We start from the raw sequence: 17507 nt of genomic DNA on the forward strand, positions 1-17507 counted from the left end.
GCGATCAAGATTTGGGTTAGTGATCTCATAATGTGTACTTACATGAAAAGCAAGCTGTGTTACAACTCTTAATTAAGGAATTGGGTCATTGTATTGTATTGGGGATATAAAAATACTTGAAAAGACCAAAAATAATATCTGCAACTAAAACATGCGATACGATTCTTGAGCGAGAGATTTTTGCTGGCTCATTTTTTATTTTTTTTCCCCTCTTGTTTTGAGGGGGACCTGAATTGATGACTTTGCTGAACAGATTGGTGCTCTGGCTGCATTTGGCCAGTATGATGTCCTCATCTACCAGGAAGCATCCTAATAGCGTCTGGCCCGCTAAAGAAGTTGGCCCGCGCAACTGGCTCGCTCTCTCATTTATCATGCTGGGGGGGTGACACTCTGTTTATGTCATTCAGGTGCTGGGAGACGGTTTCACATTTAGAACCGGCCACCTTGTAAACTGCTGCCTCTCGTGAAATGGCACTCAATCTCACTTTAAGTTTTCTTGTGACAAAGCACTTTTTGTTTTTACTCCCCGAGACAACAGGAGTTTTGCGCGAGGGAGAAAAAATGCACAAAGCGGTGTGCTAGTGTCAAAACGGTAACACGCCATCTTGTTGTCTTGACTTCACATATGTCGTATATTCATATGGACTTTTGTCACTGGATGTCAGTAAGCCAACTTGATGCATTTTTATCTGTCTACTGCTACACATGATTTTGACATGTGTTTTAATTATCCACTAATTACTGACAGATAATATATGTTAACTAAGAACAAAGAAAGATGATGAAATCCTTTTATGAATTGCTATAATTACTTACCTAGGCTACATGACACTATGTCGATAACCTCTTATGAATGTGTGGTGATTAACTGTATTTTAGTGCACTGAACAATGACAAAGCGACAAAATATAAAAGTTTATGCATTGTATTTTCTTTAGTAATTACATAGAAGGGGAAATACAAGGGTTGATTTTTTTGAGGAGAATACAATAAGTTCAACAGTGTTCTGTACATGACCAGTGTCACAGCAGGAAGGAGCCGCTTAGACCGTGCAGACACAGGCCCCCCCGCAGGGCGCAGCTCGAGGGATTCAACCACAGAATCTGGCCAGGTCAAGTCCCTAGTAGCAGCTCGCAAATTACTAACACAAGAAATCAAATCAAAATCAAAATCAAAATCAAACTCAAAATCAAAATCAAATCATAAATGCATGTGATGCACGTGTTCACCAAAGTCACACATTACAAAATGAGTTTGCATATACATATATACATAAAGAAAAATATAAAACAATCATGAATGGGAATAAAAAAAATGGTGGTAATATTTATTGTGTGTTACAGTATATTTTCCCGTGGAAATCAACATGAGCAAGCCGGGGGGGGTGGGGGGGGGAGAGGGAGCGATGAGTGAAGGAGCTGCTAGTAGACACTTACCACAGAAACACACATGATCAACATATTCATCTGATGGTCAAAGTACAGTTGAGTTATACATTCATCCTGAGACACCATCACTGAAAAATGTGAGAAATTTGGGTCTAAAATAAATGTCTTCTTTTTTTTTGTTAGCAACTCTCGATTTTATGTCGTCATATCCAGCCTACAAATTACTTGTACGAAGGGCTTGCCTTTTGTCGTGAATCCAATCACAAAAAAACCACTTCAACATAAGCTGATGATTAAAAACATTTTTTTCACATCGCCACAGCTGGGTCAATACGCAGACAAGCCCTTGGACACACACACACACAGGAGAGGTGTTGGGAAATTAAATAAGGCATAGGAATCAGTATTGGGTGCTGGGAGTGCCAGGGGACAAAAATGTCAACAGGGTTGAGGTGCAAGAGGTACTTAAATCGTGCTTGAGGTCCAGGACAGTGCGTCTAGGCAGAGACAGGACCTCTTCCTGATTATATATGTGATGAAGGAGAAACACTCTACGTGTGACTTTGCAAACAAATGAAGTGTGACAAAAATATTACTCTTACTTTAACAAATGAAACCAACCCCCCCGTTAGTATGAGACCCCGTGAACATATGCCTGGGGATTCCCTCCCATAGCCACTACATAACCAGACTCAAAACTTTCCGATTGTGACCTTCAACATTTCTACACTAGTAAATGTCATCACATCCCTCAGCGGACTGATCTTAATGTGAGCTCCTAGTTCTACAAGTCTAGAAAGATCTACAACTAACTTATCCCTGCTAGCGTCCTTGGAGACTACTTCTGTAAGTTACTGTGCTATCGCGGCACTGCAACCAGCCAATCATACAGGCATTTACTAGTGTGAAATATGGGGGCTAACAACCACATAACAACCACATTAAAACATTCCTGGATCTATGTGTCTGTCACATACAGTAGCACTGCATTGAACAATTGCCAGACAGAGTGAATGGGAGCGGTGTGACTCCAAACTGATGCATGATTTGGCTAGCGCCAACAGGGAGTGGCATCATCCCATAGAAATGTGGACAAAGTCAACAGAGGCTCCAGATCGTGGCCCCGTTGATGTTCGCTTTTTGCTTTTTCTAATTAGTCATTTCTTTTCATTTTATTTTTTTTCCTCTTTTTAAAAAAACTGGGGTTTTAAACTGTACAATTAATGGGAGTGGGTAAAAAAAAAAAAAATAAAAAGAAAAACCTATAAAAAGACCAAATATTAAAGCGTTGAGTCAGAACATCCTCCTTCCTGCTTCTCCAGCTGAGACCCCCCTGTGGTCAGGGCTCTCCTCCCCAGCATGGGCTCTTCAGCTGGCCATGGTGTCTATCTACACATGGGGGGAAGGCTGGATGGAGGCAGACCCCGCACTGCATGCACGCAATGCATGATAACATACAGTTATGTCCTTTAGTATTGTTTATGTATGGTTAGATAATTTTCGCTACAATACAAACATTTACAAATTTGGAAAAAAAAGAAAAAACTTTGCTGATTGTGCCTCCTTTTTCATGCAAAGAATGTCGGAGAGGATCATTTTCATGGTCACAATGTACAAGCTCTTGTCTTTCCCCAGATGTTGTAATTCATGGCGTTTTTGTCTGTTTTGAATTGTTAAGGTAACAGCTCCCACCGTTGGCCGTGACCAACGTGGAAAAAAACAGTGTGTCACTCAAGTTAGTAGTGACTGGCGAAATCTGTTTAATAAGGCATCTGACTGAACCGAGAGGGTGGTAAAGAAACCAGCTATGATTTGTTTCGGAGTATGAAATGTAGCAAACATATGAAACTCATCTAAAACAAAGCATGTGTTGTAAGAATTAATAACAAGAGTCATAAATCCAGATATTTCCCACACTGGCAAATAAAATGAAATGAAATAAAATAAAATAAAATAAGATCCATTACATATCCATGACAAGAACTCTACTTCAGAGTCAGTTGCTGAGATGACACACATCAGTCCTCTTCAAACCCTCTCTTTAAATGAACTCTGCACATCAAAGGCCTCTTAGTTGGAGTAAAATAGTTGTGTTTTTTTTTTGACAAACTTACGAAAACTCAGCCAAGACTTAATGCATTCCACTCTCATATTGATCAGGTCCTTGTCTCAGGAGGCTCTCGCCCCAGTGAGGAGTTACGGAGCATTTAGGAGTTCCATTCCGCTGAACGTGCTCATCTCAGAAACATTCGTTTCCCTTTGAGATTGTACTCCGCTTTCCTTGGGGAAGCGACCCGACACATCAAGCCATTTTTCGCTAGTGATTGAGAACCTCTAGTCCAGTCTTTGGCTTTCCATTTATCCATTTGCTGTTGCTGTGGTTGTTGTTGTTGTTGTTTTTGCAACTGTTGGTTAAAGTGTGAATGTGTATGGGTAACAGCACTGTGCAAAAGAAAACCCCCCCAAAAAAAAAAAAAAAAAACACTGTAGTTGGCCTTTTTTTTTGTAAGTTTGAAAAAATACCTCCATTAAAGTGAAAAAGAAAAGCAAAAAAATATAAAGGAAAGTCTTTTAGAAAGCTCTAGAAAGCCCCTACAGCACAGCACAGCACAGCGCGGCGCAGGCCCCCACACCCACACACCCACTCAGGCGATGTCCTTTATCCTGCGCATGTAGTCGCGCAGCTCCTCGGGGTCCTGGAAGCCCATGTCCTGGCACACCCACTGGATGTCCTCCTCGTCGGCGACGGGGATGGAGTTGTAGGGCATGTCCTCGGCGGGCAGCGTGGCGAAGGTGGTGAACTTGACGCGCTTGCGCTTGGACGTGGGCGAGCCGCCGCCGTCCTCGCCGTGCTCCTTGGTGGAGCCGCCCGAGCTGCCGTCGCCGCGCCCGTGCACCTGGCTCTGCACGCTGGTCTGCGAGCTGCCGCTGCTGTGGTGGTCGCCGTGGCAGCACGTCGTCTGCACGCCCTCCAGCGGGTGGCCGGGGCTCTCGGCCTGCGGCGGCTGCTGCGGCGACGACAGCTCGCTCTGGGCGCGCAGCGGCTGCCCGTTGCCCAGGAACACCCAGTGGTGCGAGTGGTCCATGTTGGCCTGGCCCTCGGGCGGGATGCGCTTGTGCCGGTACTTGAGCACGAAGACGATGCAGTTGATGAGGAACACCAGGATGGCCAGGCAGAAGACGCCCAGGAGGGCGTACATGCCGATCTCCAGGTCCGTCATGCTGCGGGGCAAGGTGGGGTAGCCGTCGTCGTCGTCGTCCTCCTCCTCTTCGTCGTCCTCCTCGGTCGGAGGCTCCTGGTTGCCGGTGGTCGGGAAGTTGGTGTAGTCGATAGGAACGCTCGCGGGCTGCTCGTTGGACGGCACGTACCCTCCCCCGCCGACGTTGGCGTCGAGGATCGGCCGCCGGGTGTTGGAGGGCTCCCGGGTGTCCAGCTCGCTCTCCTCCTCCTCCTCGGAGTCCTCCTCCGGGCCGAAGCGGACCTTGACGTGGACGGAGGAGGCGCCGATGATGCTCTTGCGCTTGGTCTTCTGGCACGCCTCGCAGATGGTCATCTCCACGCGCACCAGCTCCCCGTGGCCCTCGCCCTCGGCCGTGACCACAGGCCACCGCTGGTACTGCTGGGCCACGGAGGCCACCTTGTCGTCGGCGCTGGTGGCGTTCAGGTTGTAGTCTTTGGGATCGTACAGACTCAGAGGGGACGCCGTGTTGTCGCTGTAGTAAACCCACACAGACAAGCTGGCTTCCTGCAGACGCAGATGGCAGAAGAACAAACAGAGACAGAGAGAGAGAGAGAAAGAGAGAGAGAGAGAGAGAAAGAGAAAGAGAGAGGAACATGGGCATGAGATAGATACAGAACAGCTGATGAGACCAAATGCTTTCATCATCACACATTCATTAACTGGAGGCTTTCACTATCAAACAACAGCATCAGTTTTGCCTTCAGCTTGCCTATTTCCACTAGACAGATTCTTGCTTGCGCCATAAAACATTCTGCAATGTGTCAGAGACAGCTTTCTCACATCCACCTATTTTTTCCAAGCAAAAGTGTTTTTCAATAGCTCACCTTGTGGAAAGGTGAGACTAACCTGCATATCTCTGTCACAGCATTTTAAGCTGTTGAGCTCTGTGCGTGACAGCACTTGGGCAACTGTGACTTTGGAACAGAGAGGCGCACAGAGAGTTCAGATGCTGCCTGTCACAGAGAGAGGAGGAGGGGGGTTGCTAGGGAGCATCCCAGGATAGACGCGGGCCATTGTTGTCCTGAGGGCTGCAACAGACAGACCTGCCTCACTGCACAGGGGGCTCTTATCTTGACAGATAGTGGATGGTCCATGGAACAATAGAAATAACGCTCTGCTTGAAATCATGCCCCGGCAATACAAGTTAGTTTTCCGACCGGGGTGTGTGTGTGTGTGTGTGTGTGTGTGTGTGTGTGTGGGGGGGGGGGGGGGGGGGGTGGGGGTGGGCTGGTGGGTGGAGAGAAAAACTCTCTACTAAACTGTGAGCGGAGAAAAACAGCTTCTTTCTGTCAGGGGCTTTTTAGCAGGCGGCCGCTGCGGCTCTTTTAATCAGCGATGCAGAAGCGGGCCGAGTCCACCGTTCTCCGACGGGACACTGGAGGGCCACAAGTGCTGACGAGCTCCTCCGTCACGCCGCGGCTTCAAGGTTCCCGCTGCTCTCTCCCCGCTCCCCGCTCCCCGCTCCCCGCCGCTGTTCCCTATCATCCGCGCGTGTCAAGATAAAGGAGATCTTTGAAACGGGCGATTTGAATAATGCAGCGAACACGCCGCCGCTCCTCATGAACCTGCCACGTTTCTGCCACATTACAGGAGCACACCTAGAAATGGGTGGGAAAGTGGGCGACGATTTGCACTCCCAACTAATCATCCTGTGTGTGTGTGCGTGTGTGTGTGTGTGTGTGAGTGTGTGTGTGTGTGTGTGTGTACAGTATGTGTGTGTGTACAGTATGTGTGTGAGCGTGTGTGAGCGTGTTTGTGTTTGTGTGTGTGTGTGTGTGTGTGTGTGTGTGTGTGTGTGTGTGTATGTACAGTATGTGTGTGGGTGTGCGTATGCAGTGCAGGATCTGTCTGAGCTCCATCACCCCTGAACCTGTTTCATTATGAGGATATATCACCACAAATCCAACAGTGTGGAATCCAAGGGAGAGTTTAATTGACCGAAGACATTCGGCGAGAGAGAGAGAGAGAGAGAGAGAGAGAGAGAGAGAGAGAGAGAGAGAGAGAGAGGTGAGCGCGTGCACAAGAGCAGATGTGCCTCTAAAACGTCAGGTTTTTTTTACGAGCGCTCATATACCACTTTGGGCCAAATCTTTCCGGCGGATGAACATGATGTTAATTATCAGGATGGTCAGCAGCAGCACTGCGAGCCTCTGCGGAGGCAACGGCGCACAAAAAAAAAAAAAAAAAAAAAGCCGCCTCCACGCGGCGTCTCGGGCTGAAACGTGGCTAATGTGCGAGTCGAGCGTTCGGAAATAGCAACGCAGCGGCGGCCGTGTTGGGCCTCGTGGCAGGTTGTCCGTCAAAAAGAGCGGGGCATGGCCAGCGCAGCGGACATACAGGCCAGATTAGCCGTGCCGTGCGAACGCGCTTCAAGGACCCCTCGGAGGATGGAGTCCCTGAGCTGGAGGAAAAAGCTCCCATTTATGGCTCAGGCCTCAGAGAGCACTTAAGGCAAGACATTACGCTAATTAAATCTAAAGGTGCTCAAGCCAGGGGAGGCCCCAGAAATGGGCTTTTAATGCAGAGCCGGATGGAGGCCCGGACGGACTCGTCTGATGTTGGATTTGGCCACGGGCACGGGGGCCGGCGCCGCAAAGCCATGCTCTCTCCGCTTCAAGAGAAGGAGGCCAAGCCTCTTTCAATATGAAGTATGTGTGCGAGTGTGTGAGTGAGTGTGTGTGTGTGTGTGTGTGTGTGTGTGTGTGTGTGAGAGAGAGTGTGTTAAAGTGTGTGTTTGTGAGAGAGAGAGAGAGCGAGTAAGTGTGTGTGTGTGAGTGTGTGTGTGAGCGTGCGTGCGTGTGTGCATGCCCAATTATGGCTTTGGGAGGATTAGAAAGCCACGGAACAACAGCCCCCAGGTGCTGGTTGAGAGTGGGGGGGAGCCGAGGTGGCGGCATGTTTTTGGCCTCTTATTAAACAAGACATTCTCACACCGGGAGCCGAGTTCCTTGGCAGAATTTAATAAACCTGAATATCAAACAGACTGTGTCTAGTTATATTTGGCTTGGGTGTGAATGGTAAAGCAATCAAGGCCCAACTGTGTCCACATAGCTCTGTTTTGGATATTGGGGCGCGTTTACTGTCCTGGTATCTAAGCTTGGTTTAATTTGAATACATTTAACAAATGCAAGCTTCTGATCAAGTCATACCACGCAGAATTATCCCTGCAGGATTCTTGTAAGGAGGTTGATTGTGAAAGACGTCAGATTCTGGCATATTTGCAGCAGGCCATCAAGCTAATGAAGCAAACTGAACTATTTTTATGCCACACATAGGTCTTGTTGCTATGGCACTTGAGGGCTCTGCATATGATAAACAGCACACAGAGAACACTGCTGAATGGCACTACAGCACACAGTGTAACTGACATAACTTATAATGAAGAATAACACTATAAATACGCAATTCCATCCAATATTGGAGGGCATACACATAGGGCAGATAGTGGTATTAGTTTCTCGGTGAAGATACATTGGCATTGGTAAGGGTTTGAAATGCACTTGAGAAGTCTTTCATAACACGCATTCCCAAGATCCCATCATGATCACCAGCGAGCAGGAAGAGGTTAATGCCAATGATTGTCCAGCGGAGCCGCTCCTGTTCCTATGTGACAGTTCATGTATGACATGTGATTATCATGACCATCACGCATCTCCTCCAGTCAACATACCTGCTTGGGGGTGGTGAGGGTCTGCAGCCCCGTTGCCTTGGCGACCATTGTGTGGCTGTTGCCAGGACTGGGCTGCAGTGACAGCGACAGGCCAGAGATGGCGTGAGCCCGCAGCTCCAGGACGGAGACCTTCTCGTCCGTGACTGAGAACGGAGCCTCTCCCAGCACCGCCTCCACAGCGGTAGGGGATTCCACCTGTGAACACACGAATCCTCCGTTAAAAAACATCATGTAGGCAGGGATGCAAAACAAAAAAAAAAACCCAAACAAGCCAAGCCTGACGGTCTGATTGATCTATGTCTGTATGTTTTGTATGGGTTTACATTGTGCTATACTAGTTCTAAGCTTTGTTGTGGATGTAGATATCTGTGATCGGTAAAAGAAACCAAAAGGTCACATTGTTCTCATCAATAAACTCCCTCCAGAAGTACAGACTGATGGAGCGTAGAGTGACTGATGCTATGACATGAGGCTATTCTCCTGGTGAATTCTCTCTGTACTTCTCTTTACTTACTGCCAAGGTAAAAGGACACAACCCTAGCTAACCCCATCTCACTGCATCTCTTCTCCTCAAAGTCACAGATGCTTCTTGGCAAAGGCTGACTAATGTGCTGGAATAACAGTCACAGCTCATTAGCCATTCAGCTCTATACATATCCATGAGTGTACACATTTTCCAATATATCTTGAGGGGATAAAATCATGTGTGTGTGCGCGCGGCTTCAAACATTTTCTTTTTTTTTAAGTATATTTTTTTGGCCATTTTATGCCTTTATTGACAGTGACAGTGGAGATAGACAGGAAGTGAATGGGAGAGAGAGCGGGGGTGGGATCCGGAAAGGACCACGGGGCGGGAATCGAACCCGGGTCGCCGGCGTGCGGTGCAGGTGCCCCAGCCAGTTGCGCCACGGCTGGGGCCGGCTTCAAACATTTTCTGTTGATCCACTAACCACCAACAAAGTCTATGAACATCTCCACACATTGTCTCTTTAAATAGACAGAGATGACTGTAATTTCCAGCTGAAATGTTCTCCCCACTCGAACGTGGAGGGCTACGTGACCTTCCTGCAAAAAAAAAGCCCTTTTTTCCGAAAGTTAATGGAATCATTTGTGCATTTCTGCCATCCATTTGTAACAAAGGTACAAAGGTAATTAAAGCTGCGAGCAGCAATGTGGGGGCCAAGCTTTGGAAATTTGGAAAGACAAACTCCCCTCTGCCCCTCCCCCTGTGACCACCATAGAGGAGTATTTGTGTGCTTTTGTCTGGGCTTGAGAGAGAGAGAGAGATGAAAGCGTTTCTGAAAAATGAGCTGACTTCCTGTGATTATAGCACCCCCCTAGTGGTCAAAAGACATGACATGGGAGAGTGGGCGTGTGCAAATGGAACGCCCCCCCCCCCCCACGACCACCATAGAGGAGGGTGTGTGTGCTTGTGTCTGGGTTAGAGAGCGAGAGAGATGAAAGCATTAATGAAAAATGAGCTGACTTCCTGTGATTATAGCGCCCCCCTAGTGGTCAAAAGACATGAAATGGGAGAGTGGGCGTGTGCAAATGGAACCCCCCACCCTACGACCACCATAGAGGAGGTTGTGTGTGCTTGTGTCTGGGTTAGAGAGAGAGAGAGATGAAAGCATTAATGAAAAATGAGCTGACTTCCTGTGATTATAGCGCCCCCCTAGTGGTCAAAAGACATGACATGGGAGAGTGGGCATGTGCAAATGGAACCCCCCCACGACCACCATAGAGGAGGGTGTGTGTGCTTGTGTCTGGGTTTGAGACAGAGAGAGAGTAGATGTGAAGAAAATAGCCAAAATTAATTTCAATTTTTTTTGTGTGTGTGTGTGTCCTTGGGATGTGTTTCTAAGTCCACTTACCAAGTTTTGTTTCGATAGGTGAAAGTGTTGTTTATTATAGCGCCCCTAGTGTTCAAACGTCACCAAATTTAGTGTAGGTCCTCAGGATGTGCCCACAAGTCCACGTGCCAAGTTTGGTGTTGATCCGAGAAAGTTTTGCTAATTATAGCGCCCCTAGTGGTCAGAGTACTCCAAATGTATTGTGCGTCCTCAGGGTGGGGTCCCAAGTCCATATACCAAGTTTGGTTTTGATACTTGAAACCGTTGCTGAGATATGAGCCTACTTCCTGTTACTATAGCGCCCCCACAGTTGTCAAAGGGCACCAAAGTTATTGAGGCCTCTCTTAATAGGGTTCTGAGCCCATGTTCTAAGTTTGGTCTTGGTACATGAAAGCCTTGCTGAGATATAGGTTCACTTCCTGTGTGGCGGCTTCGCCGCCAATTTGGATTGGCTGTTAGAGGCCAGCACTTCCGTCAATTGTTCCACAAAGCAAGGCAATAAGAAAGCATGGTCTGAAGATGATGTGTGCAAATTTTGGTGAGAATCGGATGAAATTTGAGACCTGTGAAACTTTTTGGAAGTTTTGACCTTGGTCTGTTGGTGGCGCTACAGCAATCATGGAAAAGTCTTGTTAATTGGTGGGTGGGGCCTTGACTTTTGCCTTAATACACTGAGCAAGTTTCAGCTTGATAGGTTCAAGCATAGCAGAGATATTTGCATTAATGTTGTTGCTTGGCTCCCAATAAACTCTTTGGGAGGGATTTACCCACAATGCTCAGCTCCAAATCGTCCAAATTTTCACCCACCGTCGCAGAGAAAACTGTGGCGAGAGTGGGCTATATATAGAGAATGAACCTGCAGGATGTTTAACAGTGAGTAAGTCCCTCTATCCCTTTCGAGGCTGTGGCATTGCTAAGATTCACATGGCCTCCGGCTGAGGCACAGCAGCGGAAAATCCCAGGTGTCTTACCACCCAGTAGGTGGACAGACGTAGTGGTCATCCAGGAAGTCCAGGGGAAAATGTGGGAAAGCTAACCCCCCCCCCCATGACCACCATAGAGGAAGGTGTATGTGCTTGTGTCTGGGTTTCAGCGCGTGAGATGAAAGCATTAATGACAAATGAGCTAACTTCCGATGAAAGCATTAATGAAAAATGAGCTGAGTTACTGTGAATATAATGCCCCCCTAGTGGTCAAAACACATGAAATGGAAGAGTGGGCGTGTGCAAATGGAACCCCCGCCCCCCACAACCACCATAGAGGAGAGTGTGTGTGCTTTTGTCTGGATTTGGGACAGAGAGAGAGTGGATGTTAAGAAAATAGCCCAAATTAGTTTCTAATTTTTTTTTTTTTGTGTGTGTGTGTGTCCTTGGGATGTGTTCCCAAGTCTTGATACGTGAAAGCCTTGCTGAGATGTAGGTTCACTTACTGTGTGGCGGCTTCACCGCCAATTTGGATTGGCTGTTAGAGGCGAGCACTTCTGTCAATTGTTCCAAAAAGCAATGCAATAAGAAGGCATGGTCTGAAGATGGTGTGTGCAAATTTTGGTGAGAATCGGATGAAATTTGTGACCTGTGAAACTTTTTGAAAGTTCTGATCTTGGTCTGTTGGTGGCGCTACAGCGTTTGTTGAAAAGTCTTGTTAATTGGTGGGTGGGGCTATACCTTTTGCGTTAATACACTGAGCAAGTTTCAGCTTGATAGGTCTAAGCATTTTAGAGTTATTTGCATTAATGTTGTTGAGAAATTGATGAATTTTGACCTGTTGGTGGCGCTACAGGTTTAAGGTTAAGAGTCTGTAAATTGTGGAAAGTGGTCATTGGCCATAGAGGAATATGTGTGTTGAATTTCAAAACGTTTAACTGTATGGTTCTATGGTTTCCATAGAGATTTAAGTTTAATGTCTGTGTGGCGGCTTCGCCGCCGATTTTGATTGGCTGTTAAGGGCAAATAATTTTGTCAATTCTTCCAAAAAGCAATGCAATAAGAAGGCATGGTCTGAAGATAGTGTGTGCAAATTTTGGTGAGAATCGGATGAAATTTGTGACCTGTGAAACTTTTTGAAAGTTCTGATCTTGGTCTGTTGGTGGCGCTACAGCGTTTGTGGAAAAGTCTTGTTAATTGGTGGGTGGGGCCATACCTTTTGCCTTAATACACTGAGCAAGTTTCAGCTTGATAGGTCTAAGCATTTTAGAGTTATTTGCATTAATGTTGTTGAAAAATTGATGAATTTTGACCTGTTGGTGGCGCTGGAGTTTTGGGCTCTGGGGTCTGGAAATTGAGGTAAGTGGTCATTGGCTCAGGGAGAATAAGTGTACCAAATTACCCAACTTTTTACTGTATGGTTCTTTGGTTACATAGAGTATAGGTTCACATGCTGTTTTTTGGTGCGTTGCCAACTTTGATTGGCTGTGACAGGCAAACGCTTTTGAATATTAATTAACAAACTGATAAGTCTTGAGTGGCCTTGTGTGAAGGTTATATGTGACAAGTTTGGTAAGAAATGGACAAAATTTGAGACCTGGGTAACTTTTAGAAAAATTCAGCCTGACCTGTTGGTGGCGCTGGAGTTTTGGGGTTTGTTGTCTGTAAATTTAATAGATTCGGGCAAATTTGAAGTTGAATGAGTGTGCCAAATTTCAGAACTCTGGAGTGTATGGTTGGCTGGGAAATGGGCAATGTGTAATAATAATAATAAATATAGCTGCAAGCAGCAATGTGGGGGCCAAGCAGTAGGCCGGAGTAACCACGGCAACTCGACGCTGTTGGCTCAATGCGGCAATGAGACATATGGCCGTAAGCAGTCAGAACAAGTTTCATGTCAAACACGTCAAAAGTTACAAGCCAACTTGCATTTTTGCTAATTGAAGCTATCCTAAAGGTCAAAGGTCACCAAATTTCTTGAGCGTCCTCAGGATCGGGTCACGAGTCCATGCACTAAGTTTGGTTTTGATAGATTCAAAGGTTGTTTAAATATGAGCTCACTTCCTGTTTGGCGGCTTCACGCCCCAGATGTCAAAGGTCACCAAATTTCTTGGGAGTCCTCAGGATCGGGTCACGAGTCCATATACTAAGTTTGGTTTTGATAGATGCAAAGGCTGCTAAGATATAGGCTCACTTCCTGTTTGGCGGCTTCGCTGCCAATTTTGATTGGCTGCGACGAGCAAACGCTCCCGTCAATTTTTACAGAAATCGACACACTAACAAGGCATGGTCTGAAGATGGCCTGTGCCAATTTTGGTGAGAATCGGTTGAAATTTGTGACATAGGGAAATTTCTTAGTGTTTTTGATTAAATCCAATATGGCGGCCGAATCAATTACATTGATGTCATAAGTTGCCATCTGTCCACATGATGATCTTCCACAGTATTACTAGACATCACTAGTATATTGTAATTCTAAACACAACAGCAGCTATAGGCCAAAAGGCATGTTTCTGAATTACAGCGCCCCCTAGAGGTCAAAGGTCACCAGATTTCTTGAGCGTCCTTCCAATGGGGTCACAAGTCCATGTACTAAGTTTGGTTTTGATGCGTGTAAGGGTTGCTGAAATATGAGCCAGCTTCCTGTTTGGCGGCTTCGCCGTGAATTTTGATTCGCTTTTGTGGGCGAACGGTAATACTTCCGGAGACAAAAAGCAATGCGTGGGCAAAACACATTCTGTGGATGCTTTGTGTCAAGTTTGGTGTCGGTCGGAAAAAATTTGTGAGAGGAGTAGGCTTTCAAGTGTTTTTGATGAAATCCAAAATGGCGGGAAATCCATCATGGCGGAAAATGACGTCACAGGGTACGTTTAACTCGGGCTGGTCCAAGGATTCCATAGATACCTGGTTTTTGAAAATTGGCCCAAGGGTTCAAAAGTTACGTGCGTGAACGCACGTCCAACTTTGACCTGTTGGTGGCGCTAGAGGGTTCGAGGTGCCGACATGAAATTTGGTGACATGAATCATGGGACTGTCCCTAATCAGTGTGCCAAATTTCACAACTTTTCACCAGTCGGTTCTATGGGCTGCCATTGACTCCCATGACAGAGGAATAATAATAAGAAAACTAACAAACACAATAGGTGCCTTCGCAGCTTCGCTGCTTGGCCCCTAAATATAGCTGCAAGCAGCAATGAAGGGGCCAAGCAGTAGGCCGGAGTAACCACGGCAACTCGACGCTGTTAGCTCAATGGCGCAATGAGACATATGGCCGTGAGCAGTCAGAGCAAGTTTCATGTCTAACACGTCAAAAGCTACAGGCCAACTTGCATTTTTGCTAATTGCAGATATCCTAAGGTCAAATGTCACCAAATGTCTTGGGCGTCCTCACGATCAGTTCACAAGTCCATATTCTAAGTTTGGTTTTGATATATTCAAAGGTTGCTGAGATATGAGCTCACTTCCTGTTTGGCGGCTTCGCACACCAGAGGTCAAAGGTCACCAAATTTCTTGACCGTCCTCCCGATTGAGTCACGAGTCCATATACCAAGTTTGGTTTTGATAGATGCAAAGGCTGCTGAGATACGAGCTCACTTCCTGTTTGCCAGCTTCGCCGCGAATTTCGATTGGCTGCGACGGGCAAACGATTCTGTCAATTGTTACAGAAATCAGAACACTAACAAGGCATGGTCTGAAGATGGTCTGTGCCAATTTTGGTGAGGATCAGTTGAAATTTGTGACCTAGGGAAATTTGTTAGTGTTTTTGATTAAATCCAATATGGCGGCCGAATCAATTACGTTGATGTCACAAGTTGTCATCTGTCAACATAAGTATCTTCCAAAGTATTACTAGACATCACTAGTACATTGTAATTCTAAGCACAACAGCAGTTATAGGCCAAAAAGCATGTTTCTGAATTAAAGCGCCCCCTTGAGGTCAAAGGTCACCAAATTTCTTGAGCGTCCTCCCGATGGGGTCACGAGTCCATGTACTAAGTTTGGTTTTGATGCGTGCAAGGGTTGCTGAAATATGAGCCAACTTCCTGTTTGGCGGCTTCGCCGTGAATTTTGATTCGCTGTTGTGGGCGAACGGTAATACTTCCGGAGACAAAAAGCAATGCGTGGGCAAAACACATTCTTTGGATGCTTTGTGTCAAGTTTGGTGTCGGTCGGACAAAATTTGTGAGAGGAGTAGGCTTTCAAGTGTTTTTGATGAAATCCAAAATGGCGGAAAATCCATCATGGCGGAAAATGACGTCACAGGGTGCGTTGAACTCGGGCAGGTCCAAGGATTCCAACAATACGCGATTTTTGAAAATCGGACCAACGGGTCAAAAGTTACGTGCTTGAACGCACGTCCAACTTTGGCCTGTTGGTGGCGCTAGAGTGTATGAGGTGCCGACATGAAATTTGGTGTCATGAATCATGGGACTGTCCTTAATAGGTGTGCCAAATTTCACAACTTTTTACCAGTCGGTTCTATGGGCTGCCATTGACTCCCATGGCGGATTCATAATAATAATAATAAATATAGCTGCAAGCAGCAATGAAGGGGCCAAGCAGTAGGCCGGAGTAACCACGGCAACCCGACGCTATTAGCTCAATGCCGCAATGAGACATGAAGCCGTAAGCAGTCAGAGCAAGTTTCATGTCTAACACGTCAAAAGCTACAAGCCAACTTGCATTTTTGCTAATTGCAGCTATCCTAAAGGTCAAAGGTCACCAAATGTCTTGGGCGTCCTCACTATTGATTCACGAGTCCATATACTAACTTTGGTTTTGATAGATTCAAAGGTTGCTGAGAAATGAGCTCACTTCCTGTTTGGCGGCTTCACACCCCAGAGGTCAAAGGTCACCAAATTTCATGGGCATCGTCCCGATTGGATCCCGAGTCCATATACCAAGTTTGGTTTTGATAGATGCAAAGGCTGCTAAGATATGTGCTCACTTCCTGTTTAGCGGCTTCGCCGCGAATTTCGATTGGCTGCGACGGGCAAACGCTTCTGTCAATTGTTACAGAAATCAAAACACTAACAAGGCATGGTCTGAAGATGGTCTGTGCCAATTTTGGTGAGGATCAGTTGAAATTTGTGACCTAGGGAAATTTGTTAGTGTTTTTAATTAAATCCAATATGGCGGCCGAATCAATTACGTTGATGTCATAAGTTGCCATCTGTCCACATGAGGATCTTCCACAGTATTACTAGACATCACTAATATATTGCAATTCTAAGCACAACAGCAGTTATAGGCCAAAAAGCATGTTTCTGAATTACAGCGCCCCCTAGAGGTCAAAGGTCGCCAAATTTCTTGAGCGTCCTTCCGATGGAGTCACGAGTCCATGTACTAAGTTTGGTTTTGATGCGTGCAAGGGTTGCTGAAATATGAGCCCACTTCCTGTTTGGCGGCTTCGCCGTGAATTTTGATTCGCTGTTGTGGGCGAACGGTAATACTTCCGGAGACAAAAAGCAATGCGTGGGCAAAACACATTCTGTGGATGCTTTGTGTCAAGTTTGGTGTCGGTCGGACAAAATTTGTGAGAGGAGTAGGCTTTCAAGTGTTTTTGATGAAATCCAAAATGGCGGAAAATCCATCATGGCGGAAAATGACGTCACAGGGTGCGTTGAACTCGGGCAGGTCCAAGGATTCCAACAATACGCGATTTTTGAAAATCGGACCAACGGGTCAAAAGTTACGTGCTTGAACGCACGTCCAACTTTGGCCTGTTGGTGGCGCTAGAGTGTATGAGGTGCCGACATGAAATTTGGTGTCATGAATCATGGGACTGTCCTTAATAGGTGTGCCAAATTTCACAACTTTTTACCAGTCGGTTCTATGGGCTGCCATTGACTCCCATGGCGGATTCATAATAATAATAATAACTAGAAAATGTAATTCCATGGGAGGAATTACCATTGCATGTAAATGTAAAAAGGTTGATGTGTAAAACATTGGATTAGTTAAAAAGACAATGATACATTAAATAATAGATAAATAACAATAACCCAATTACAGTCCAAGTGTTTTGACAGCAAAATTGGACCCAATAGCGAAGTTGTGCCTATCATGAATATGATAAACTACACATAAGCATTTTTTGCTGATGTAAAAGTTAATAGCAGTTAATATTAACAGCCTTAATTAGACATTATGCAAGTGAAGGGTGTATGTAAATACTGTAGTAGTCTAATGATAGTTAACTCTTTATTAACCTTTATTATGTCTGACAATTAAACATTAAACCGCCATACGCACAGTTTACCTTGAGATTATCCACTTTTAGTTGTATCACTGTTTTATTGGCTAGACATACGTAAAATACCATATTAGCCCTATCTTGATCAACAAACTTGAATTGTTTATCAATGTCTTATTCATACTGTTTGTCATTATCATTTTGAAAGTAAGTAAACAACTATTTAACATCCTGT

General features: G+C 45.8%; 1 protein-coding gene across 1 annotated transcript in view; it reads right to left on the reverse strand.

Moving 5' to 3' along the window:
- Nucleotides 1-2638: 2638 nt before the first annotated feature.
- The window catches only part of tmem132e (transmembrane protein 132E), a 71524-nt gene continuing 56655 nt past the window's right edge, over nt 2639-17507 (reverse strand). The window contains exons 9-10 of the mRNA XM_062536142.1: nt 8301-8495; nt 2639-5134 (exon numbers count right to left, since the gene is read on the reverse strand). Of these exons, the coding sequence (XP_062392126.1) occupies nt 4034-5134; nt 8301-8495 (1296 nt within the window). The 3' untranslated portion in view covers nt 2639-4033. The remainder of the gene's footprint in view (nt 5135-8300; nt 8496-17507) is intronic.

Source organism: Sardina pilchardus, chromosome 5, assembly GCF_963854185.1.
Source record: "Sardina pilchardus chromosome 5, fSarPil1.1, whole genome shotgun sequence".
Lineage (NCBI taxonomy): Eukaryota > Metazoa > Chordata > Actinopteri > Clupeiformes > Clupeidae > Sardina > Sardina pilchardus.